Genomic DNA, 25,436 nt, shown 5'->3' on the forward strand with positions numbered 1-25,436 from the left:
GCGCCCCTGTGTGTCTGTTTTTGTGACAGTGCCATACTGTCTTGATGATTACAGCTTTGTAATACAGCTTGAAGTCTGGAATTGTGATGCTTATAGCTTTGGCTTTCTTTTTTAGGATTGTTTTGGCTATTCGAGGCCTTTTCTGGTTCTATACAAACTTTAGAATTGTTTGTTCTAGCTCCATGAGGAATGCTGGTGTTATTTTGATTGAGATTGTGTGAAATCTTTAGACATTTAAAGAGAGTTTGTATTTAAATTTTTTTTTTCAATGTTTATTTATTTTTGGGACAGAGAGAGACAGAGCATGAACGGGGGAGGGGCAGAGAGAGAGGGAGACACAGAATCGGAAACAGGCTCCAGGCTCTGAGCCATCAGCCCAGAGCCTGACGCGGGGCTCGAACTCACGGACCGCGAGATCGTGACCTGGCTGAAGTCGGACGCTTAGCCGACTACGCCACCCAGGCGCCCCAAGAGAGTTTGTATTTAAAAGAGAGAGAGAGAGATCAGTCTGCTGAAGCAATGTAGAATCACTGGAAAAATAACAGTTTTAAGAATTTATTGTTTACACAATTGTCACCACAATGAGAGTAAAGAATTCACTGAGAGCTAACACTTACTGTCAACATTCTATGAAGGGATTCTAAATAATTCTTGGGGATTATTATCAAACAGAACTGTGATGAAGGTAGTGATATTGCTGGAAAAAAGGATAATATCCACATATCATTTCTGAAAAATTACTCCAAGAGGCACTTTGGTGAACTGAGAAATGTGTCTATAAACTAAGAGCATATAAACAATCGTGAAAACAACTTTTCTGGTGAAATGATTATAAGCCTTGGTCAAAGCTTTATTTCAAAGTTGCCATGAAGGAAGAGTGTCCTGAACCAGTAATTTCAAAGACTATTCTCTTGGAAAATAAATTCACAGAAAAAGATGCTACAATAAAAAGGGTGCCAATTAATATCAGATTCTTCTCAAGACCCACAACTCAGAAGGTGCTTTTAATCTCAGTAAAGTCTACCAAAAAATTGCTTAGGAATGCTAATCATTGCCCAGGAGGAATTGTATATTACATAACATAGACAAGGAAATTCTGTCCTAAACCAGATTTGGGACAATTTTCTTTCTTACCATGTTACAATTTAGCCATCCATTTTTGTGGCTCAGTCAATGGGGAAAACAAAATCTGGACCATTATCGTAGACTATGTTACAAGTTAAACTCAAGAGAGATTTAGCACATGAATATGAAAGAGAAAAGTACAATAAAAGTATAGGGATATTTCTTTGTGACCTTGAAGACAGAAAGACTTCTTAAATAAGACTGCAAAGCACAAAAATGAATGGAACTGACAATATAAACATGAAGTGTTTCTAGTGAAAAAAAAAAAGACAATACTGACAGTTATGGATAAATGATAAATTAAGAGATAATAGTTGTAACATCTAAAGCTAACAATGGATTAACATCTCAACACACAAGACGCATCATCCACATCAACAACAGCAGCAGCAGCAAAAGGCATTCGGAATAACAGTCTCCAAGGCTGAAAATCCAATGAGAACATGAACAATGCTGTGAAGAAGTGGTTAACTCGAGGGGGGCCCAATGGGCTACAAATGATCTGAAGAGCTGTTCAACCACACTGGCAATCCAAGAAATGCTCATTAAAACAACAGTGAGGTATAACTTTAGATCTATCAGATGGACCAAAATTAGAAACTGGAATAGTCTCGAGTAATTAAAACAAGACAGTAACTCAACATTCAAATATGCAACAATGGAAATGAGAAAAATTATTTCAGATATAGAAAATGTAAATTACAGCAGAAAACAAGGTATATGTCTATAATTGCACACTTTAAAATAGTTTTCTGTGAGAATAGAAGTTACCCAAATATAATCACCAAGAGATAGAAAACTTGAATAAATCAATAGCTATCAAATAAATTGGGTAACTTATCAAATAAATTAGATAAATTAGACAGATAAGATGCCTATGGGAAAATACTGTCAATTTATTTTAAAAAGCATAGGTCATATGCTATTTAAACTAATCCTGAATGTAAGAAAAGATAGATTATTTTTTGCAGTATTTGTATAACCTGGATACCAAAACCTGATGTGCTAGCTAGAGTTTGGCACAAAAAATATAAATTCCTTTAAACATCATAAGCAGAAAGGAATTTGATAAAAGAAATATGGTACTTACAAAATTATTGGAATAATTGGAGAGGCAGACTCTAAGCAGGGACTTAACAATGACCCACAAAGCATATTTGAATGTTGTGTTCTGTTTTGTTTTAATTACTCAAGACTATTCCACTTCACATTCCCATCAACAGGGTACCAAAAACTTGACTTTCTAATTTTGGTCCATCTGATAGATCTAAAGTTATACCTCACTGTTGTTTTAATGAGCATTTCTTGGATTGCCAGTGTGGTTGAACAGCTCTTCAGATCATTTGTAGCCCGTTGGGTCCCCCTCGAGTTAACCGCTTCTTCATAGCATTAAACTCCAGGACAAGAAGGCACAGCAGAAGGGAATGAATGCTGAGTGTCAGGGGATCAAATACATCACAGACTTGCAAAGATAGAATTAACAAGAGAAAACTGTAAATCAATTTCCATCTTTCCCATTGGAATATAAATTCCATCCACAAGGGCACAGACTGGGCATTGGTGGGCACGGTGCCTCCAGCAAGGTGAGGTTTTGATAAATTTGTGATGAATGAATAAATGATTGACCCTGTTCAGTTTGTTATAGAAATGCCAGGATAGGGTAACATTAGTAAATATGTTAATAATTAATCACAATAATAGAAAGAGGAGAAAAATTCTATACTTATCCTCATAAGTGCTAAAAATGTATTCGATACAGTTCAACATATATTTGTGCTCAGAATTCTTAGAAACCCAAGAATTAACATACTTATTTGATAATATCTGACATAATAGTTAAATTAATAATGGCATATTACAAAAATATCCATAATATTCAGACATAAGACAAAGTTTATCTTCAACACTTCTACTATTTGACATGGTATTAGAGGTCCTAGCCAATGCAATAAAACAAGTAAAATAAATCAGGTATATTTATTGGAAAGAAAGAAACCAAGTTATCATTAAGTAGGTAATATATTTGTCTATTTGGGAAGTCTAACTGAATCAGTTAAAAAACCTACAGCAATTAATGGGAGGTAAGTAAGATGACTGATTCCACAATGAACAAACAACTTCCTTATTTTTCAACAATAATCAGTTAGTAACTATAATAGAAAAAAGTGTGTTCACAAACTACCTAGCAATAACTTAAACAAAAATTTGCTAGATCTATATAAGGAATACGACAAAGGTTTACTGTAGGGCATAAAATAAAATGAACAAACTGAATAGCACGTGGCTTTTCTAGTTTCTAAATATATCACAAATCTCCAATTCCAATGTAAAAATCTCAGCATTTGTTTTATATATATATATATATAGTAACATTTCACATTTTGGGGGAAATTGTGGGTTATTTAATAATGCTATTTATTACAACTATTTGGTGACAGAAGTTTGATTTCTATTTCATAACATAAACCACAATAAATTCCAGATGGCATATAGTTGATATATAGACTCTTTAAAAAATTTTTTTTAAACGTTTATTTATTTTTGAGACAGAGAGAGACACAGCATGAACAGGGGAGGGTCAGAGAGAGAGGGAGACACAGAATCTGAAACAGGCTCCAGGCTCTGAGCTGTCAGCACAGAGCTCAACGTGGGGCTCAAACTCACGAACCTGTGAGATCACGACCTGTGATCATGAAGGGCATATAGTTGATATATAAACATAAAATATGTTTTGAATGAAAGAACAAATTAATTAAATATTTAGATACATTTATAATTAATCTTCTATTAAAATCAGGCTTTCAAAATGTTGGCGCTTATTGATGAAAGTGAAACCAAGACCACAGAAACAAATTTGTTTATTGACGGGATAATTTTTCATAGAAAAGACATCATAAGTTTTAGGTCAATACTGAAATTACTTTAGAATGGGGGCAGATTACCTGAGAATAACATAAAAGGAGGATATTAGAAACATGAATAGATTTAGTCACATGCAATTGAAGACACATTTTTTGTGGAGGGCTTGTTCGTCTAATCCAAATGTGATTCTCAACCCCCATCTCTGAGGCCTATCACACAACTACAGAAAAGCGGGGACTTGCTTTCTCAGTTACCCATCTGACTATGGATAAGAATATGCGACTTAGTTGTAGCCAAGGAGACATAAGGGCTGTTTCTAGAAAAGCTTTTACTTTGCTGTACAAAGGTACAGAATCTTCTGGTACCTCTTTCCTCTTGCTTCCTGCATTGAGTGTATGCTATGGTGTCTGCTCCTCCATCAACCATCTCAACACCATGAGACAGTGAAATTGAGATTAAAAACTCAACATGCAAACGATGATGGGGTGAAGAAAAAATGAATAAAAAATAATTTCCTCTTACTGGAAATTCATGAAAGAGACATAACGTGGAAATAAAAACACCAACAGATATCCAATTGGCAAATTTTTAAAATAAGAAAATAACTTCAAGGATTAAGGAAGGTTGGGGTGGGGGGAGAAGAGAGTGTACATTTAGTCTTTCAAAGAGGACCATTTTTCAATCTGCATCAAAGCTTCGAAACATGCATAGTCTTGATTTTGCAATTTTATGTCAAGGACTTTATCTCAAGGAATGAATTCTAGTTATGTGAAAAGCCACAAAGATGTTCCTCACAGTGTTGTTTATAATGGTGAAGGATTAGAAACAAATGGTCAACAACAGCAGACTGATGAAACAACTTACGGTAGATCTTTTCTGGATAATGAACTACTAAGCCAATATCAAATGCTACTGTAGGAAAATATTTAATGGTATGGAAAAATATGCTTATAAGTCAGTCAAAAGACGACAAATTAGAAAACACAAATATGCATTGAAGAAAGACTGGGAGGAAACCCACCCAAATATTAGCATTTGTTTATGTTGATGCGGTTAGGGATGGTCCTGAATTTATTCTGTTGCTGTTTATGTGTATTTGTATACTTTTTTCCTGCAGGAACATGCGCTGCCTTGGCATTCAAGGTGCAATAAAAAAGGGGATTCTGGGAGGCGTTAGTCTTGTGGAAAACACAGTTTTGGAACCCTTCTCTTCCTTCTGTCCTTCTCCCCCTTTTCTGCCAACTCCGGTCTCTGCGTCTGGGTTCTTAAGCCTCCTTGCTTCCCTGCCTCCCGGTTCCTTTAACGTGGTCTCGGGAAAGCGTGGCTCCCGAGCTCTGCTTTGCGCCGACCTCGGAGCCGCGTCTCCCGGTAGGGCGCAGGGCAGGGAGAGGCTCCCGGCTCTCCCCAACCACCAATCGACTGGTGCTTGTCACAGGAACCCAAGGACCTTTCCTAAACTCTGAGATTTTCTTCAATTCCCTGGTGATCTTCTCCACGATCCCAGCGCTCCTGCTGTCGCGGTCCTCCCAGCGAACCGCATGGCAGGTCCTGGTTGCGCCCAGTCAACTGCGGCGGAAAATGGCACCGCTGAGCCCCGAAAGCAGACCCCAAGGAAGTCGCCATTCCCTCCCCCGGGAGCCCCCCGCTTGGTTGCGTTCCGTGCCCTCTGACACCTGCGAGCACCAAACAGGCTCCAAAGCGCCTTCCTAGGTACAGTTCCATGGTTAACCAAAACGACGCAGCGCCCACTGCGGGAACCAGCAGGTCGAGGAGCTGTAAAGACAAGCAAGTCAGAATTGCGGTCTCGAGGAGCGCCGAGGCCAGGTAGGAAGGAATGCCACCCCCACAGGAGACTCACAGGACCTAGTGAGGTGCCACAAGCAAACACTAGCATGCGCACGTTACAGATGCAGGTGGTGAAGGCACACTTGCGTTTACTGAACACTTACTACGTGCCTGATGCTCACTCTCATGAGCTAACCCACTTTCTCGCCGTAGGGCAAGGGAAGCTCTAGGGGGAATAAACATAAGAAAAACAGGTTCGGAGGAATAACGCCCCGCATTTTTACCGGTTAGGAAACTGTGAGGCTCAGGGGGGGTCAGATCAGATGCCCCAAACCTCACCAGTGAATGCGCGGCTCTAACCCGGATCTGCGGACACCACAGCTGCAAGAGTTTCTCCTTCGTCACGCTGCCCGCCCTGTAGGAGCAACTGAAGCGCCCCAACTTGTCCTGGGTCAGAGCCGCGGAAAGCGCGGAGCTGCGACGGCTTTGCAGCCTTGAGTCCAGCGCCCCCTACTTGGCGCAGCCGGCATTGCTCAAAAATGCTGCTCTAGGAGCGGCTGGCCCCCGGGACTGCTCCCACGCGGGTGACCGCCAAGCCCTTGATCCCCTTCTGCTCTCCTTCGGGAAACCGGAGTAAGTGGAAGTAAGCAGCCCCTTTGAGGGTGGGACGGAGCTGCCCAGCCGGGCCAGCTAGCTCTGTTTTCCCAGCTGGTTCTGAGGTTTCATGCAGGCCCGCACTCCCTGCATCCACAGGCCACGAAATGCGTGTCTAGCTCCAGAGGGTGCGGGGGTGGGGGTGGGGTCCCCATGATCCAGAGATGGAATTTCTAGCCCTTGGGGACCATTTGTGAAGATTCCACAGTTAGAAATCCACTTTATACCTTTAAAGACAAGTTGAAAGCATGCATTTTACTCAAGTGCCTTTTTCTCGATTTTCTCGGAGGTGTGTGGTGCGGGTGGAGGTGACAGTGGTGTGGGTGGGTTGGAGGACGAGTTCGCCTAGTGCCAAACGGAAATTTCAGCTGGTGTCATATTTGTAGTTGTTTCCGCCACCCCCCCGACCCCCTCCCGGAGCTGGGAAGACAAGTGTATTATGGAGAAGCAAGCTGGATCTGGAGGCCAAGGGTGATTCTGGGGGCCAGGGGGAACAGGCGACCTGGGGAGGGCGGGTGGGACCCTTTGGCCACCCTTCCCCCTCTCCGAGGAGGGCGGCGCCGGATGGGGGCCGCGATCCCCCGCGCACCGGGCGCGGAGCGAGCGCCCGGCCTGAGTGAGCGCGTGTGCATGTGTGTACGTGAGTGTACGTGTGAAATGCGGCGGCGCCGGCCGCGGCGGAGTGTACGCTCGGCAAAAATATGAATAATCAACACATCGCTCACACCTCCGCCGCGAGCCGGGAGGGAGCTGGGAGGGAGCTGGGAGGTCCCGAGGGCTTTCCCCTGCCGGCTGGCTGGGGGAGGGGACCACCAGGAAAAGAGCGGGGGCATCTCAGAGTATCTCTTCAGTTATCTTTCCCCTCAACCGAGCTGAGACACCGGAAGAAGGCGACGGGGGGGGGGGGGGGAAAGTCACATTAAACTTTTTCTGGTTGAAAGGCCTTATCTTGCTTGCCACCGTGGTGTATTCGAAGACTGGCGTGGGTCTTTGTTCCCAGTTCTCCAAGTTATCGGACGAAAGGCCGTCTCCCATTCTCATTTTGTACATCTGCATCCCGGGAGCCAGCAAATCCCTCTGAAAGTGTCGCTGTCGAGGTTAAGGGTAAGACAGAGTGTGGCTAGTGCTGGGTGAACGTCCTGCCTCGGGCGGGTCCTTTGTATCTTCCCCTCAACCTCCTCTTGAGTGAGGACCTGCTCTCCGGGGTCGCTTAATTTGGGTCAGTTTGCCCCTCGGTCGCTGAGCCTTCAGCGGAGATGCCAAGGTCGTCGTGCACGGGGTACCTGGAAGGGCCTGCGACCGGCCGCTTTACCCCCGCGCAGCGCCGATGGGGGGGGGGGCTTGACGCGCGTGCCACCCCACCCACCCAGGAAGCCAGCCCCCCGGGTTCGCTTGGAGGCTGCAGACCACCTGCCACCCAACACACACACCTCCCTGGGCAGTCACTCCCGCGCGGCCGCGGGCCCAGGGCCGACGCCAGCTCTCCAAACCCCCAACCGCGGCCGCGGCTTCGAAAATCTGTTCTCTTGACCTTGCTGCTTCCCTGCCTCGGCTCCGGCTCCCTCGCTCTCTGCGCCCGGAATAGGAGAACGGGAAGGAAGGGTGTTTCAGAGGCGGGGTACCGAGGGGAGAGGGAGCAAGCCAGAGAGGAGGAAGAAAAAGAGGAGAGAAGGGGGAGGAAGTGCTTTCTGGAGTTTTTAAGTGTTAGGGTAGAGGCAACTCTGGGTCCCACAGCCCATTTCGGGTAAACGCATTGCAGCGTCCCGACTGGCCTGGGTGTGAGCAATAGCGTGTGTCTGTAAAACGTCGTTCCGTGTTCCGTGCCCCCGCATTTTGGCCGCGGTGCCTGCTCCCGTCCCCCTTACTTAGTAAAAGCAAATCAGGAGGCGAATCTAACTTCACACCAAATTGTCCCGAAAGAGAAGTGTTCGGTATGGATGGTGAAGTCCTCCTGAAATATTTGTCGTGCGTTTGTGAGTACAGTAGTATCTTTCCCCCCTCCTTCTCTAGGGAATTTTTATTTATGGAGCATACAAGCCCAGTTTTCGTAAGAAAAATGCCAACGTTGAAATTTGGAGTGGGGGTTAGTGGAGTTGGATATTTGGAAAAAATATTCCACGAAGGATTGTGATTTACATATTCGGCAGGATTCGGAGATGGCGAGCAAATCCCTTTATTTCCATTACAAAAAAAAAAAAAAGCAAAGGTTCCAACTAGAACAAACAAACTGGAAAAACCACGAAGAGAGGCTTACTTATTCCATTTACGAAACCCAGACTGACTGTCCCTAAGGATCGAATTCCCTGGGTACTAACCAGCCTCTGTTCTTCGGGTTGCGCAGACCCAGGCCCCAAACGGAGTGTCTGGGAGGGTGGGGGTGAAGGTCAGGTTGTAAGGCCGGGGCGGGGGGGGGGGGGGTGTTCTCACACCTCTGATTTCACCCCAGGGTCCTGCCCGACGAGAACGAGGTTTGGTGAGCAATTTTCGAAGAAAAATTTCCGAACCTCTGACCCGAAGGAGAGATGCGACGCCCAGAAGACTGGACCGAACGATATTGGGGAACCGGGCTTTCAAACAGATCCGGAGGAAATTGAACACACCGCACTGAGGTGCGGATGTGAAACGTGAACGGAAAGAAACCCGGGAGTTCCTTGGGGAGAGCGAACAAAGGAGGGGACGGGGTAAAAGACGGAACACCACCCCCCACCTCAATTTTGTGTTAATCGAATGTCGTTTAGAATCGGAATAAAGGTCATTTAAGATTTTTCTCGACCCTGGCAAGGGGCGGAACGAAGCTCGCGGGCCGGAGCCGGGGATGCGCGCGCGGGCTTGGCACCCCCGCGGGGCCGGGCTTCCCTTGGCCGCAGCTGCGCCAGCCGGGCCCCCGCGCTGCTCGGGGCGGGATTTGTGTGGCGTACTCTAAAAGGAGGTTTGTTGGGGGTAGCCAGAGGCTACAGAGACGGGAGTGACCCTCCAGGAGCAGCGGCTCACTTCACCACTAACCAACGCTCCTTCTGCGAGGGTGGCCAACTCCGCGTCCGCCCTCCCCAAAATCTGCACAAACAGAATTAAACCCAACCCGGTTGACAGAAACCTCCCTGCTCCCCAAAGGTCGAGCGCCGCCTTGCTGGGCCCAAGGCTGCTACCCCCACTCCCTGTCCCCTCAGCTGTCCTTCCCTTGCCGGCCCCGGAACTTCGTCCCCGCCCAGAGGGAACTTGGACGCCGGCGGCTCGCAGCCCAAAGGCCCCCAGCGGTGCGGCGGGTGTTTGCCCAAGCTCCCTAACCGGCGCAGGGAGGGCGCCCCTAGCGCAGGCGGCTGGGAGGGGTGCGGTGCAGCTCCCATCCCCTCCCGGTCAAAGTTCCGGGGTCTCGACTCTTCAAACTACCTCCTGGCAGGACACAATGGCCCCTGAACTTGTCTCTGGGAGGTGAGGTGGGGGCGCCCGCATTGCGCGGCCCTCTGGTTTGGGGAGGGCAGCGGGGAGCCCGGAGAAAGGACCAATTCATTCACATCCAGAGGGGCATAATTTGGGTAGCAGCTGTTGGGGGAGAGAAGAGCCAGCGTCCTCGACCCGGGTTCTGCCTTTTAACCCCAGCCACCCCAGGCCTGAGGGGCAGGCGGTCCGGCCGGGCTTGGCCCCACTGCTGCCTCACAGTCCCTCGCACTGCGCTGGGTACCTCTCTTGGGCAGCATCGAGGTGCAGCAGACGAGAGGCCCCTTGAAAAAAATCGCCGGGCTCATCAACACCTCTTGAGGGACTCGAGGGCTGTTCCACACTCCAAGGAACCCGAGGCATAGGCTCCGCTGGGCACACATCTCTGATGAGAATGGGGCTGGGTGATTAAAGTTCAGAGAGATTTACAAGGACAGCGGGTCGGGGTAGAAGACTCCGAGGGCTTAGTTTTTGCAGGAACCGAAATTATCCATAGAGAATTGGTGGTTTGAAACAGGGTAGAAGTTTCAATCCTGTACATTTCTCTCCTACCCTCCTTTTTTCTATGGACAACTTCTATCTTGGCTTCTATGACAGTCCCGTTCCATATTCTGGTGCCCGATCTTCCTTCATTTCTCCCTTTTGTCCAAGCCAGAGCTCTGGGGTCCCAGTGCCACAGTCAGCACAACCCAGAGGCTGGGGTTTCACGTTCTCCACCCCCTAAATCAACTATTCCAATCCCTGCAACCTGGGTTTGTGCCTAAAGGGTTTGCTCGCCTTCCCCTCCTCCTCATCAGTTTTCAAGTGAATCTCAGCAGTAGGGACCTGCGCATCCTGGGGCGCGGTCTGCTGGAGCAGTCTAGGGTCGCAGTTTGCCCCTGGGGTAGAGTGGAGGCGCAGACCTGTCCCTCTCTCAAGAGAGCGGCATTTTCTGAAAGTGTGAGCTTCCAGTCCGCCCAGGCCAATGAGTAGCAAGGCGCTGTGTCCTCTAGCGGCAAACTCTCGCAGTTCATTTCCGAGCGCTCACTTACACCTATGGGATCTGGTCGAGAGTCAATTCACGCTCAAATTTGAGTCCTAAGTGAGGGGAAAGTGTCCTGAATGTAATCCAGGCTTTCGCCAAGGCCCTTCTGGTAATGAAGCCGGGAGGCTCGGGCGCAGTCGCTCGAACTGTGGAACAGCTGATTTGTCTCCTCCATGGCAGATGGTCTTTGAGCACAGATTTGCATTCATTGTCTTCAAATCTGTTTTCGCGCTGGTGTTCTAGATTTCAGCAGCAGATCTATGCGCAGATCAGAATACAAAAGGAGAAGCAAGAAAATAACACCCAGCCAGGAGGATTTTTAATAGGCACCGGGAGCTGCTCGGCGTAGTTAAAAAGCCGTCTAGGGTTTCAGCTGTTTGGCTGAGCCGCCGCCGCCTCGCAGCCACCAGCCTGCGGCCAGCAACGCGGCGACCGCGCGCCCTGGGCAAAGTTTCCGCGACTTCCCTGCTGGCTCCCCCCCCCCCCCCGCCCCCGGCTTCGCGAATTGGAATGGGGTGGGCTCTGGCGGGGGGGGGTGGGGACGGGAGGGGGCCTCTGGGACGACACCGGGAAGCTCTCGCTCTCAGCCTACCACGATCTGTCAGCAAGCTCTCATCCGCACGGGTGCGACTCCCGCTAGTGTCTGCCCGGGGGTATTTTCCTTAGCTCCTTGACCGTTTCCCCGGACACTGTATTTATTTGACTAGCATTGGAGCCTTGCTCTTCCCCCACCGTGCCGCTTTCATTCATATATCCTCCTCTCTCAACAACTTGTAAACCGCACACAAAATCTGAGTGTCACCATGAAACAGGAGACTTGGGAGAGCCATTCAGGGAACTGGGTTGCTTTGGGGAACGTTTGCACAAAACATAAGTGCATGTGGTCACACTCTCCGCTTCTTCACAAATACGCACGCAGATTCAAGCCCCGAGAATGAATATGCCTCCGGCAGGCTGCAAAAATCTGCATCTAGAGGCGGGATCCACGAAGGCTTCGCGCTCCCGCGGCCGGACTGAGCGGGCGCATCCCAACCTGCAGGGTCTGATCACTAGCCTTCAGTGCAGGATTTGGGGCCCCCAGCCGACGCACGCACACGGAGTTTGGACAAGGACGCAGCGTCCACAGCTTTCTGTCCCCTTTCACCTCCCGGACTCCCGGCAACGCCGAGCGTGGCGCGCGCCGCCGGAGGACGTCGGCCCGGCCTGCCCAGCGCCGGCCAATCCCGAGCGTCCATGCAAATGAGCCTCCTTATCGGGCCGCGGCTCCGCCTCCCGCGACCGCGGCCGTAGTAACCCATTCATGGGGCCCGCGCGCGGCTGCAGCCCGGCTCCGCGGTGCTCGCAGCCACCGCCTCCTCTCGGCTCCGGGTCTTCCCCTTCCTTTTACAACTGATCCTGTTGGGGATTTTTTTTTTTTTTTTTCTAAATTCGAGCGGTGGGGAGGAGCAGGGAGGGGGGGGGACCAGGAGGAAGGGGAGAGATTAGGCAGCCATCAATCTCCCGTTTCTCCCAGAACAGGTGATGCTTCTAAATTGTGATCACTTTCTGGAGGCAGCGCTGCCGCTGGAAGGATGCGAGCGACCTAGGACGGAGGGCCTCAGGCGGCGGATCTGAACTTGCGGAGGATAAAACCCAAACTTTAACTACATCAGTCCGCACCTCACGCGCGAAGCAAAGGACGGGTTATCTCCCCCCACCCCTCCCCTCCAGAGAGACTCAAACTTCGGCTCTTGATCCCTTTTCTTGGATTGCTTTTGGAGGAGACCGTTTGGTGACAGCGTTGGGAACAGTAGGGACAGTGTTGTAACTCGTATTTTTAAAGCGACAGTAGACCAGACTTTTTAAATGTTTGGGATTCAAGATACTTTAGGAAGAGGACCAGCTCTGAAAGACAAATCGCTGGGTGCCGAGATGGATTCCGTCAGGTCCTGGGTCCGGAATGTCGGCGTGGTGGACGCCAATGTCGCGGCGCAGAGGTAACGATATGGCCTCACAGTTATTACGTTCTTAAGTCTTTCCCTCCTTCGCTTTCTCTCTCTCACCGTCTCTCTGTGTGTCCCCTCCCTCTTCCCCCATCTGTCGCACTCGCCCCACGCGCTGGGGCTCGACCCAGGGCAGGCAGGTCGCTGCAGTCAGGGGGACACTTACCCCCTAGCCAACACTCAAGTTTCCGAACTGCCTGGGTCGTTTGTGTTTCTCCCCCATTCCTTCCCCACACACCACTCGTTGGGAGGAAAAATAGCAAAGTGGCATCCAACGCCTTGCAGCTCTGCCCCTAGTCCTGCGATGCCAGCCCGGAGCGGAGCGTGAGGACGCGAGCTGGCAGCCGCGGCCGCCGGAGGAGAGCCGGCTTCCCGGCGACTCCCGGGCTGCGCCACTCCGCGTGCAAGCGCCTCTCCTCCCGCAACTTGCCGGGTGATTCCTGGAGGCCGGAAGCCCCGCGGCCAGATGGCGGCGGCGGCGACGCGAGGAGTGGGAGAGGCCGGAGCCGCTGCTGGGAAGGCAAAGCGGCTGGGAGCTCCGGGAGGAGGGGGTGCAGGCTGGAGGTCCAGGCGCAGAGATAAAAACAGTGGACTAGACGCACGGAGGCGGGGGTGAGGGGAGAGAAGAGATTAAAAAGAAAAGACGAAGGAGTAGCAGTGGAAAGAGCCGCAGAAGAAAGGCGAGGAGATGGGCCGCAAACGCAGGGATCACCAGCCTTTAGTTTTGCTAGTTGCTGAAGTTGACTTTGTTTCTAAGCGTCTCCCTGCTGAGATAGTAAACGCCTTGTCTAGGATGACACTCCACGGAAACATCCTGGTCCCCTTCCCTCATCACCACTACTGAGCTGGGATTTGTGGTCTGCGCGTCCTTGTCTTGGAGAGACAGCCTCCTTCCCCCAACCCCAAAGTGCTCTCGAACTTCTTCCCACGACTTCAGCCTTCCTATCCGTTCTCCTAGCCATCTCCCTCTAAGTCCTAACATCACGCAGAGAAATAACTCCTTTCCCAGGCCAGCCATGTCTCCAGGTGTCCCGGGTAGAGCGAACCAGCCTCCACCCTTGGAGGAGAGGAGACCGGGGCTGGCGGCGGCTGCCTCCCTTCTGCCCGAGCCCCAGGCACGCCAGTATCCCCAAGGCAGACAGCATAAGGCGGCTACGGCTTTCCGCAGCCGTCTGGGTACTCTCTGGGCTCAACCGGGAGAAATTAGGCAGCTTCGCAGAGAAGGCTCCGAGGCGCATTTCCTTAGCCAAGCACCTTAAAGACACCTTCCCTACTTTCCTCCTTTCCCCCGATCAAATAATTGTGAAACTTGGAATAGGCACCCCGAGTGGCGGGTTCTAGCCAAAATTTTACACCATTCAAAAGAGTGAAAGTGCTCGCGCCCCAGGGTAGAAGGCCCAGCGATACCGGCGCCGCGGGGCAGCACTGGCCATCTGCGCGCTCGCCTGGGCCCCGAGACTTCTGTTAAATGCGATCTGGCGGCTAGTTTGTCCCCGGCCGCGACGGGTCTGCAGGGAGGTGTGTGCGCACACTCAAAACGCTCGAGGGCGCCTCCCGGGTCCTCCAACATGGGTTTCGCGGTCAGCGGGTTTGGCTGGCGCCGCCGGGAGATGCAGCTTAAGCGGGGATCCCTCTGGCCCCAGGCGAGGACGCTCTCTGCCTCTTAATAACATTTTGGCTGCTTCAAGCGCAGCAGTTCTGGGGGCGGGGTCCCCAGTATCACGTTGTCGGCAGTGGCCCTCGATCCCAGGTCCCAGGGATTCCGCTCTGCCACTGTCCGGGGCGCAACTTTTCGGAAGAGCGAGGGAAGCCGGAGGTGAGGCCTCTCCCTGCAGGGCCAAGGCTTGGGCTCTGGGTTTCCCGCCCGCCCCCAAGGCGTTCCCAGCCACCAACTTTTGGAGAGAGCAAGGAGGGCGTAGCGGGCAGTAGCTCTAGGACAGGACAGAGTCACTTCTTCAAAAGTAAGGAGGCATTTATTGCTCTAACCCGGGGTCCTAGCTCCAAATCCTGATCCAGCCGGCGGCGCCACCTGAGGGTGAAGATAGGGGCGGCCCTGCGGGATAGGACTTGGGCCGCCTCCTTAGGGGACCGCTTTGAGCCTAGGCCCACACCCGAGATCCTTTGGGCTCCACTAAAGGCCTGACCGTGAGCTGCCAGGCGCTGGGACTCCCGGAGGCTGGAACAGCGGGCGTGGCAGTGGACAGGGCGTCGGCTCCGACAACCGACCCCTGTGGCCGCGGCGACTACTCTAAGGAGTCCGTTCTTCTTAAACCGAACTGAAAAAAGATCTGAAGGGCCCAGAGCTCTGGACCCGGGACCGGAACCCTTGACCCTCCTCCGCGGTGCTTGTGTGGGACGTTGGTAACATTGTGTCTTTCTCTTCTTCCCTCTGTCTGGTGGCCCCCTCGGTGTCTCTTCCTGCGCAGCGGAGTCGCCCTGTCCCGGGCCCACTTTGAGAAGCAGCCTCCCTCCAACTTGAGGAAATCCAACTTCTTTCACTTCGTTCTGGCGCTTTATGACAGGCAGGGGCAGCCGGTGGAGATCGAGCGCACAGCCTTCGTAGATTTTGTGGAGAACGACAAAGTAAGCGGAGGTGCCCCCTCTTCTCACGGCCTAATAACTACCACCTTGCAGAGCACTAAAGATTCCATCTGTCACTCGCGACACTTTTCCACTCACATCATCAGGGATGATAAATCGAGGCTTCTGGCCCAAGCCTCTAAATCAGTCGATTTCCCGGCGCCTCCTCCAGACTCCGCTCCCGCACCACACGCTGCGGGGGGCGCTGGCGGCTCTGCGCACCTAGCCTCCGGGTCAGTCGTAGAGCCTGGTCCTGGACTGGCCGCGGAGTAAACGCCCTTCAGACTAGAGCATGCCCTTCTCCGGATTATTTATTATTTTGCACCTGCCAGCGCCGGCAGATGGGGAGCTACTAGGTGCAAACCCAGAGCCCAGTCTTGGCCCGCTTTCCCCAATGAACCTTCTCTCCCACTCTCCCTCCTGAGCGCAGTGCCTGCTCCCGACCCAGGCTCGGTGGTCGGGATTTGATCCCAGATGAAACAGACGTGTGAGGAAAGGAAAGTCTCTTGCCCTCTCTGGGCCTCAGTCTCCTCAGCTCTACAATGCGAGCTTTAGGGAAGGGGCTTCCGGAGGGCCCTCTCGAACCTGGCCCTGGGTCCCTGAGCTTGTGGCCCCAGAAGCTCCAGTCTTGGCGGGATGGAGCCGGGATGCTGCCGTTCCAAATGACAGACCTGTATCTTTCGGCCGAGAGAAGCCTTGGGGCTTCTTAAGGACCGAGAGATCCGGAGGGGCTGCCTGTTTGAGGCAGCTTTGGCCGCAGAGTCCGATGGTGGCGGCTCCGGAGGCAAACTTCTGAGGACATTTTTGAGGGGGAGGGACAGAGGGGTTGGAGAGCATCAAGTGGTCCGAGCTGTAGTAAGTTTCAAGGTTTGGCGGCTGCCGAAGCTCCTGCCCTTTGACCTGGGGCTGGGCAGGGGGTTGTTCAAAGCTGCAGGGCCAGTGCGAGAAAGGCGGCGGGAGGCGGTGTGGGGCACGCTCTCCAGTCTCTCCTTTGGGTGGGGGGTGCTGGAAGGCAAAGGGGCTCGAACGCTGCCTGTCTTTTCAGGAACAAGGCAACGAGAAGACCAACAACGGCACCCACTACAAGTTACAGCTCCTCTACAGCAATGGTGAGCGCCCAGCGCCGGCGGCTGCGCCCGCACGTGTAACCGGCGAGGAGGGCAGCTGGGCTTGCGGCCGTCGCTGGCCGGCGGCCTCCAGGCCTGGGGTGGGCAGGGCTGCGGGAGGCTCGGTCAGGGGCAGGGGACGGGCGGGGGGTCTTTGCCCCCTGGACGGCTCAGCCCGCCGGCTAGCCAGCAGCCCGGAGCCTGGAGTGGCTGCCTGGGCCTCTGCCCCCACCGCGGGGACGGGTTTGGGGGTGCGGGGGAGGGGCTCCCCGGCCCTGACTTCGTGCCCGCCCCCTCCCCCCCCCGCAGGCGTCCGCACCGAGCAGGACCTGTACGTCAGGCTCATCGACTCGGTCACCAAGCAGGTAAGTCGGAGGTCCACCCGGCTCCTCTTCTTCCCGCGCCCCCTCCCCCCCTCGTCTGTCCCTGACCTCTGCTCACCCCCCGCGGTTTCCTGGGTCAGACTTCACTTGCCTCTCCACGTCGAATAGCAAGAACCTGTCCAACCTGGAGAACAATTTTTTTTTTTCTTCTCTCTCCCCCTTGTCCTGTTTCTTTCTGGCCGGGGGGGGGGGGGGGGGGGGTTGGGGGCAGGGGAGCAAAAGAGCGAAGAGAGAATTGTTGCGAGATCGCGTCCCCCCCCCCCCCCCCCCCTTGCAGAAAATATGTTTTCACTAGGGCCAACTTCGCTACTCTATTATCATTGTCGCCTGAATTAACCAGGCCACAGCTCAGGTTCTGTGCTAACTCCTAATGAAGTAGTGGGCAGAGAGGGGACAAAAACCCACCCCACGATTCTGTGCTTGCTCTGAAGTCTCCTTTCCTTTGTCTCTCCGTTGCCCTCCCATCTTCCCTCCCTGCCCCCGACTCCTCTGCAGCCCATAGCTTACGAGGGACAAAATAAGAATCCGGAAATGTGCCGAGTTCTCCTGACGCACGAAGTGATGTGCAGGTAAGTGTCGCTTTTTCCTGCGGGCTTTGCTGGAAAGCGGGGCAGGTGAGCCTCGCTGGCCGCGCTCCCGTGAGCCCCCGGCATCGCCTTTCAGCAATGATGGCTGGGAGGGAGGGAGGCCTTACCCCGGGGGCCGATCCGCTAGAACTTCCCCTTAAAGGTCAGATTCTTAGAGCATATCCGTTACGACGCTAAAAGGAAACCCACAACCACTCAGGATTTCACCGCCCTGGCATCTCGGGAGTCTCCTCCGTTACGTGGAAAGTCTCTGTAGCCCAGCGGTCGGTGGCAGCGCGGGGAGGGGGCGGGCAGCCCCCGGCCGAATTTGGGGTCGTGAACTTTGCCTGAACCGGTCTCCACCCGAGGTCCGCACCGCTAGGTTCCCGCCTGTCGGGCCCGCTCTGGGTAGATTTCCAGGAGGCGCCACTTGTGGCGGACCGAGTCAAAGCACTGGAAAACCTTGCAGTCCCGGAGAGGGACCACCCGAGGGTGGAGACCCCCATCCCCAACCGCCGAGGCACCTGTCTGTGATGCGGAAGGGTTTCCTTCCTCCGGGGATGTGGCTTCTCCGAAGATTTCACGTGTCAGGGGAGTTTCTGAGGTCAGGAGAAACTACTGGGTAGAAAGTGCAATCCGTTCTTAGTTCTTCATCCTTACAAACAACAGTTTGGGTAGTGGGGAACTCAGAGCACGTGAGAGAGGGTATAAGAAGGAAACTCTTGAAAGAGGTGGTTATTTTATGTAAAAATGTAAGCGTTGATTCCATACGTGTTTTTCTTTCTCCAAAATCCCTGACGGGGGAGAAAGCCTCAGTTCTTCCTTACTCTGACTGCTCCTGCTCCGGCGAATGTCTACCAGCTCCAGACTTGCTAGTTTTGGGTAATTGCAGGCCATCTGATTTAGCTTGGACTGTTTTATGGGCAGCTCCTAGCAGCCCCGGCTCCCTCCCAACCCAGTCAGAAAGAAACCATAACAATCAGCCATGTTTGTTTTGGTTTTGACCAAGTATTAGGAAAAACAAACTTTGCCAAATGCAAAGTTCAATTCTGCCAGGGGCCTCAGCCGAGGGGAATAGAGCTTCCCTGCCTGAGTAGCCGGGTGAGGTGATGGGTGATGGAGTAAGCGGATAGCCACGCCATGATCCCAGGGCCCCTGATAGATTCGTTCAGAAAGAAAATACAATTCCAAGATGAACTTGCGTGTAATACCTAGATTAAATAGTCAGAACACTTTGATTTAGTTGGCTAATTGAAGGGCGTTTTTTTTTTATCCCTCTTTATACTTTTAAATGTCTTTGTTTGGAGAGATTATCTTCTTAAAAGAAAAGAAAACAAACCCCCAAACTGGCCCATTGTCTGACGAATTACACCTATCACTTTAAATAACACTCGCACGCCCCACCTAGCTGTAGTTAAGGCTGACATTTTTATTTTTAAGCCCAATCAAATCCTCCTCATTTTATGCTGTCTAAGTAGCAGCATCAATTTTTAAAGCCTCTAGTTTAGTCTGCATTAGTAACACAATATAAAAATTTAATGTACTGTAACTTCTCCGCATTTGAGACCAGGGAAGATGCTCTGCTATTTCCTTCCCCAAACTAGAATTTAAAACACATATTAATTATGGGTAAATAAATGATCCATTGGATGGGCACTGTGCATGGAGTGTGCATGTGTGTGTGCATGCGTGTGTGTTTTGGGAGATCACTGGGATGATGGCAAATGTTGGATGTATCCAGAGGGGAAGATCTCAATTTGTCAGTCAGAGCTGGTTGATTCTCCAGGAAGGGAAAAAAGTTCTTTCTCCCACATTTTCAAGGCAAGTGCTAGCATTCAGTGATAGAGGGATGTTCTCAGAGATTCCTGCTCATGCTTAGTTCCATTTGCATGGTGTTCTTGGGCATACCTGGGAATTGCCCTGAATGGTTTCTGTAATCCTTAGGAAAAAAAAAAAAAAAGAGCTCATAAATTGATGTTTAGCTTTTGGAGGGGAACAAAATAAATCTCTTTAGGAATAACTTTTTCTCTCTTCCCCAATTGTCTCTGCTCCCCTCTTCCCTGCTTTAGTTCATTTTGCCAATTATTAGCAAGGAGAAATCTAGTTGTTATGTCGCTGCCAGCCACCCCTGTGCCCTCAATGCTCAGAGGGTTAAAAGATATTATAATTTGAACAGAAGTCGTCTCAAGGCCTACAGCTGGCTAATAACAGAGTTGTATTGAGCGCGAGCAAACCCCACAGCTGTGACTTTTCGCCACAAGGCGCAGGCTAGACAGGGCCCTAATCAGATGGGCCAGCCGGGCAGTGGGGCCAGTGTCTTTATCGGCCAGATGGTGTGAATTTAGACACTTTTGTTATGCAATCGCAGGGAGGAGTTGGGGAGAAGAAAACAAAACAAAAGCCACCATGCTGTGCGTTTATTTGAGTTTGAAATTAGAGACAGATTTTTGAAAGTTGAGGGTTGAATTTTAAAAACGATTTTGGAGGGGAAAGGGCACATTCGCTGGTCTCGAGCAGGAGTTTGACTGACTGGACACCCTGTGTCCGTGGCTGGGGCTTTTTTTTTTTTTTTTTCTTCTCCAGCCATCCCTCATCCCCCTTCTTTCTTCCTTTCTGAAAAATGCAGGTAAGATTCAGGATTGGGATGCAATTTTCCATATTCCCCCAGCCTCATCCCCATGTTTTTTTGTTTGTTTTTTTTTTTTTTTTGTCTCTTTCCCTCTCTAAAGACTCTGTGAGGAGATGCGGAAGGGCAGAGTCCTGTAGGCAAATTGAGAGGATTTCAGGTAAAAGGTTCTCTGAATCAGAAATAGAATAAAATAAACCAAACCCAGCCAAAGTGAGGAGGGGAGGACCAACCTTCATTTTCATTCATTAGGGAAAAAGCACTTCTGAGCCTCTCCATGGTAGTTAGGGACACAGTCAACGTGATGCCAAGTTCAGTTTCCTCTTCTTTGTTTATTTTTCCCCTTCCTTTCCTGTTTCACAGTCTTGTTCAGTTTTTAGAAACACCAGGAACTTCAGACCTAGAGACTTGCTTATTAGAAAATAACCCTATAAAGCCTTTTAACTAAAGTAGCTGAACCTGAAGTTGGTTGCACAGGCTTTGTCTATACAGCAAAGGGAGGGGAGAATGGAGTTTGTTATCTGAGTAATTCAGGGCCCCAGTCCTCCACATCCACCATCCACATATCTGATCTCAGAGCAGTTGTTTGGAGACCGACTGTGGGTTCACGAATGTCTCCCACTTCCCACTTCCCTTTGCTTATGTTGATATTATTGGCATGAGGACGGAATGTCATTTAAGAAACCAGATTTGAAAAAAAAAATAGTGAGGACATCTTGATGAGACATTTTCTTAAAAAAAAAAAAAAAAAGGAACAAAGAAAGAAACAGAGTTAGTTTTGCCCAACCCAGAGAAATTTTAAGAAGGGCTCAAATGGGGCAAACACAATTAATTAATTAATTTCAGAAAAAATTATTTTTTATTTTAAAAAAAAAAATTTTTTTTAACCTTTATTTATTTTTGAGACAGAGAGACAGGGCACGAATGGGGGAGGGGCAGAGAGAGAGGGAGACACAGAATCGGAAGCAGGCCCCAGGCTCTGAGCTGTCAGCCCAGAGCCTGACGCGGGGCTCGAACTCATGGACCGCGAGATCGTGACCTGAGCTGAAGTCGGACGCTTAACCGACTGAGCCACCCAGGCGCCCCCCAAAAAATTATTTTTTAATGTTTATTTTTGAGAAAGAGAGAGAGAGCACGCGCAAATATGAGTGGGGGAGGGGCAGAGAGCGAGGGAGACACAGAATCTGAAACAGGCTCCAGGCTCCGAGCTGCCAGCACAGAGCCCGACACGGGGCTCGAACCCACGAACCATGAGATCATGACCTGAGCCGAAGTCGGTCACCCAATTGACTGAGCCACCCATGCGCCCCCAACTCCTATTATTTTTATACCTTTACTATTTCAGTCCAGCTGCCAAGTGAGTGTCTTCTCCATCTTTTTTTGCCCTGTGAACATTAGAGATTATGCTTAAAGACGTTATTGTTGGAAAATGGAAGATTGGGTCCTAAAGTTCCTCTGCATTTTTCTTCAAGCATTGGCTCCTTCCCTGATGAGATTCCCCACATTGTGTCACACTGGCCCCAGGCTTGCATTTTTACCTGTTTTTCTTTTCCTTCAGAGAAAATCCCCACGGAAAGCAGCTGAATTCGGCCGAGCCCTCTTGCAAACTTGGCCTCTTCAGAATCATTCCTTCTCAAACTAGACACAGTGGCACATCCCAACAGTGTGTGCTTTTGTAATTAAATTGTACCCAGCACCGTACACATAATTTGGGTCACGTTGACATGCTGGTGATGTCAAAGGGGAGTCTAGCTGGAAGGTCTTTAGGTAACAAGCATATATGGGCTTTTGAAATTGTGTTGCTGAGGAGGAAAAGGTTTGCCTGAACTGCAAAGGTATTCTGCTGACGTGAGCAATGGAAACAGAAGAGGAGGGAGACAGAAATGGGTGGTGATAGGGATTTGGGAGGAGAGACAAGGGCTTTGGGACCTAGGAAAGCAGCTGGCCGGCATTTTTATTGGTGTTAATCTTGCAATGGATTGAAATCTTAAAAGTTAAGACCTAATATAATTTCAAAGGCAAAAGAGTATTTCAGAAAGCCCCCAGTGGCAAACTCTGGTATTTAGGGAAGTGGAGACCATTTCTCTTTTACTTCCTGCTAATTTGATTAAGTTTCTTAAAAGCTCCTAGCGCTCATTTGGTGGAACTTGTTTAGCATCTCTCAAGTATATTTTGCTTTCTGAGAATGCTGGAGTTGGTTCGCCGTGTCATCCACGCACACATCCCTGCAAGGAGGGAAGAGGAACTTTAAAAGTTTTAAAAATTCTCCTTTATTTGTTTGTTTGTACTTCTGTGGCGGACCAGCGAGGGCAAATGGATGGAGAAGAGGCAGAAAGCAAATCCGTGTCTGGGCCGGTATAAGGCTTTGGTATCGCTGCCACATGGCTTCCCTCTTACTCTGTCGTCACCTCCAAAGGGTGCTTGGAGATCTCGCTGCCTCACAGGCTTTGTAAACCTAGAAGGGACTCTGGAGATAATCAGTCCAATATTAAAAAATTTTTTTTTTTTTTTTACCATTTATTCATTTTTGAGAGACAGAGACAGACAGAGCATGGGTGGAGAGGGGCAGAGAGAGAGAGAGAGAGAGAGAGAGAGAGAGAGAGAGAGAGAGAATCAGAAGCAGGCTCCAGGCTCTGAGCAGTCAGCACACAGCCCCACATGGGGCTTGAACTCATGGACCACAAGAGCATGACCTGAGCTGAAGTCGGATGCTTAACTGACCGAGCCCCTCAGGCACCCCAATCTAGTCCAATATTTTAATTTTATATATAAGGTTGGCAAAGCCCAGGGGGGTTAAACAGATTTGACTAAACTCACGCAGCTGCTTAGTGACAGCATTGGGTCGGATGCCAGAGCCCTGATTCTCACTTGGGCAATCTTCCTATGGTGTTGCTTCACTCTTCAACAGATCGGGGGAAGGCAGTGCTTACATATACTTTGCTAATGTTTATGAGGCATATTCTCACACCAGTGTGGATGGTAATTTTTTTTTTTTCTATGTCCTGCAAGCCTACATCCATAAGCAACTACCATTGATGGTAGACCATGTGCTTGGATGAGCCAAGAGGTATTCAGAAGTCTGCAGCGGCAGCCATGTGGGGAGGTGATTTTTTCAGTGCTTCCCCACCACCCACCTTCCTTTGCTCTTGTCACATCTGTCTAGGTCTTTCGCGCGGACACCTTTGGAAGGGAGCATTTTGTTCTCTGCTCAGGTTTGACGGGGTCCCGCTTATGTGTTGTAATTGCCGTCGGGCCTCATCTTTCTCTCTCCCTCCCAGCTAATTCCACAAGTGGTTTTTGAGCCCCTACCAGGTACTCTGCTAGGAGGAAGCCCTGGGAGGTGGAGTTTTCAAGATGGCACTTCACGCATCAAGTCCCATTTCTGTTCTGGACTTGGTGAAAATCATTTGGAGATATCATTTCATAGCTCCCTGCCTCATTTTCTCCCCTATTTTACAATGTATACCATGGTTCTGGTCTTCTCCCGTCATCTTTAGAAAATGATAGAAATGAATAACTAAATAAATAAATGTTTATAAAGTACACAGAGTTTTCTGGAAAGATTACACAAATAAGGTTGATAAGTCCAGGCAGCTACTTGGGGGTCTATTTTGTCCGTGCTCCTGCCCCTTCTTTCTTCAAATATTTATTGAGACGCAAAGATCTAAAATACACAATCATAAAGTCATTCAACATGGGTCTATAAGATGTGACCTTATAGATTTAAAAGTCCAATGCCTGTGGCTCAGAATACAAATATGGTTCCTGAGAAAGTTGTGATTTGCTGAGAATTACCCAGTCATAAGCCACAGAGTATCTGAAGGAGTATCTTTGGGCTTCAGGTCCAGCGTTGTTTTGAAACATGGCCATAAACTCTGTGCTCGAGCCTCTGAACGCTAAGAGGCTACCTAGGACGTGTGTATTTTTGTGAATGTTTCTATGCTGTATGCTCATTGTATCTTCCTGATTTTAACGATTTTCTTTTACGCTTTTGGTTCCTTCCCAATCTACAGTCGATGTTGCGAGAAGAAAAGTTGTGGAAACCGAAATGAGACTCCTTCAGACCCTGTCATCATCGACAGGTAGGGGGCAAAAGTGATTAAAACGATCATTTCTGGTTTCTCTCCTTTATGAACCTCGACGCTGAGTATCGATCACTTGGGATTTGCCATACATAAGGTTGGTTTCATGTTATCTTCAAGGCAGAGCTAGTCCAACATGTGTTCTCTTGTTCTGGTTGGCCTTTCTTGGAAGAAGTCAGAACCTTCCTTTTTGAACATGTGTCTCTAAATCTATGCTGGGATTCTTTTCCAGGTGCACTGATGTCAACCTAATAAGGAGTGTGTGGATATTGATGGTAAAGGAGGCCAGCTCTCCTACTTTGCAGAGCTGGGTCTCACTAAGTTTCTTGGAAGAGGCAGTGTACCCCGAGTTAAGCGTCATCCCCTTTGTCATTCCCCGCGATGGCTGTTGGGTTGAAGACTATCAGTTTAGATTACAGTTTAGGGGATTATGACAAACTCTCTCTTGCATCGAGGGAGATTCCTTTCTGCCACAGAGCATTGCATTCTGGGTCTTCTGTTCTATTCAGAGTGGGAAAGATTCTCTGGGACAAGATGCTAATTCATTGAAATGTGATTTAGGCATCCTCGGCTGTCTGTTTTTGTGATTGGAAACAGAACTTACAAACCAACGAAGAAATACCAAATTAACTTCCAGCAATCATGTAATTTTTAAGAAATCCCATATTCCCACCCCTAATTTTTTCTCTTTCGTTAAAAAACGGAATAATTCCCTATTGCTTTTTTCTTTGGGTTTTCGTGTTTCTAGCCAGGTCCTGAAATGGATTGGAGAGACCACAGTCTCCAAAGTTGTTATTCCAATATCCCAATGAATTCTCAGTTGGGAGAATGGAACCTCTGGCATTCTTCCCAGAAAGCCAGCTTGGTTTCTTTGTGGAAAGTATAGCATAGCCCTAGGAACGGGGAGGCTGGAATCCTGATCCTGTCCTCGCCTCTGACCTTGGACAAAGCACTCAGCAGCTCTGTTCTTCCATGGTACGATCGGAGGGTACTGGCTGCCGCTGTAGGTTTCAGGAGGCTCCTGAAATGTCCGTGGCGGTTCTGCAGACTTCTCTGAGGTGCTTGGAAGAGGATGAGAACCAAATGTAAAATGTCTGTTGGATGTGCAGGGTGCTTTTGCCATCCTAGGAGGCTCACGGGGGACCAATTTTAGAGAGCTGTTTGGAATTCCGTTTTTTTTGTTTTTTGTTTTTTTCTGAAAGTGCATAGAAGCTTACAATGCAGGG

At 49.9% G+C, this 25,436-nt stretch overlaps 1 protein-coding gene and 1 long non-coding RNA gene across 3 annotated transcripts in view; both read left to right on the top strand.

Moving 5' to 3' along the window:
- The first annotated feature begins 7,192 nt into the window (after positions 1-7,192).
- On the top strand, positions 7,193-9,198 carry LOC147581552 (uncharacterized). The gene is made up of 2 exons (XR_015249696.1): positions 7,193-7,530; positions 8,873-9,198. It is a non-coding gene; the product is annotated as an uncharacterized LOC147581552 (long non-coding RNA).
- A 3,099-nt stretch (positions 9,199-12,297) lies between these two features.
- The window catches only part of EBF2 (EBF transcription factor 2), a 197,579-nt gene continuing 184,440 nt past the window's right edge, over positions 12,298-25,436 (top strand). Inside the window, exons 1-6 of one of the 2 annotated variants that reach the window (XM_086703421.1) lie at positions 12,298-12,861; positions 15,294-15,450; positions 16,493-16,556; positions 16,863-16,918; positions 17,432-17,505; positions 24,142-24,210. In XM_086703421.1, coding sequence (XP_086559547.1) covers positions 12,731-12,861; positions 15,294-15,450; positions 16,493-16,556; positions 16,863-16,918; positions 17,432-17,505; positions 24,142-24,210 — 551 coding nt within the window. In that variant the 5' untranslated portion in view covers positions 12,298-12,730. The remainder of the gene's footprint in view (positions 12,862-15,293; positions 15,451-16,492; positions 16,557-16,862; positions 16,919-17,431; positions 17,506-24,141; positions 24,211-25,436) is intronic. The other variant, XM_086703420.1, reaches the window with a different exon arrangement.

The sequence above is a fragment of the Puma concolor genome, chromosome B1 (genome assembly GCF_028749965.1).
Source record: "Puma concolor isolate L17-30 chromosome B1, mPumCon1.1.hap2, whole genome shotgun sequence".
Lineage (NCBI taxonomy): Eukaryota > Metazoa > Chordata > Mammalia > Carnivora > Felidae > Puma > Puma concolor.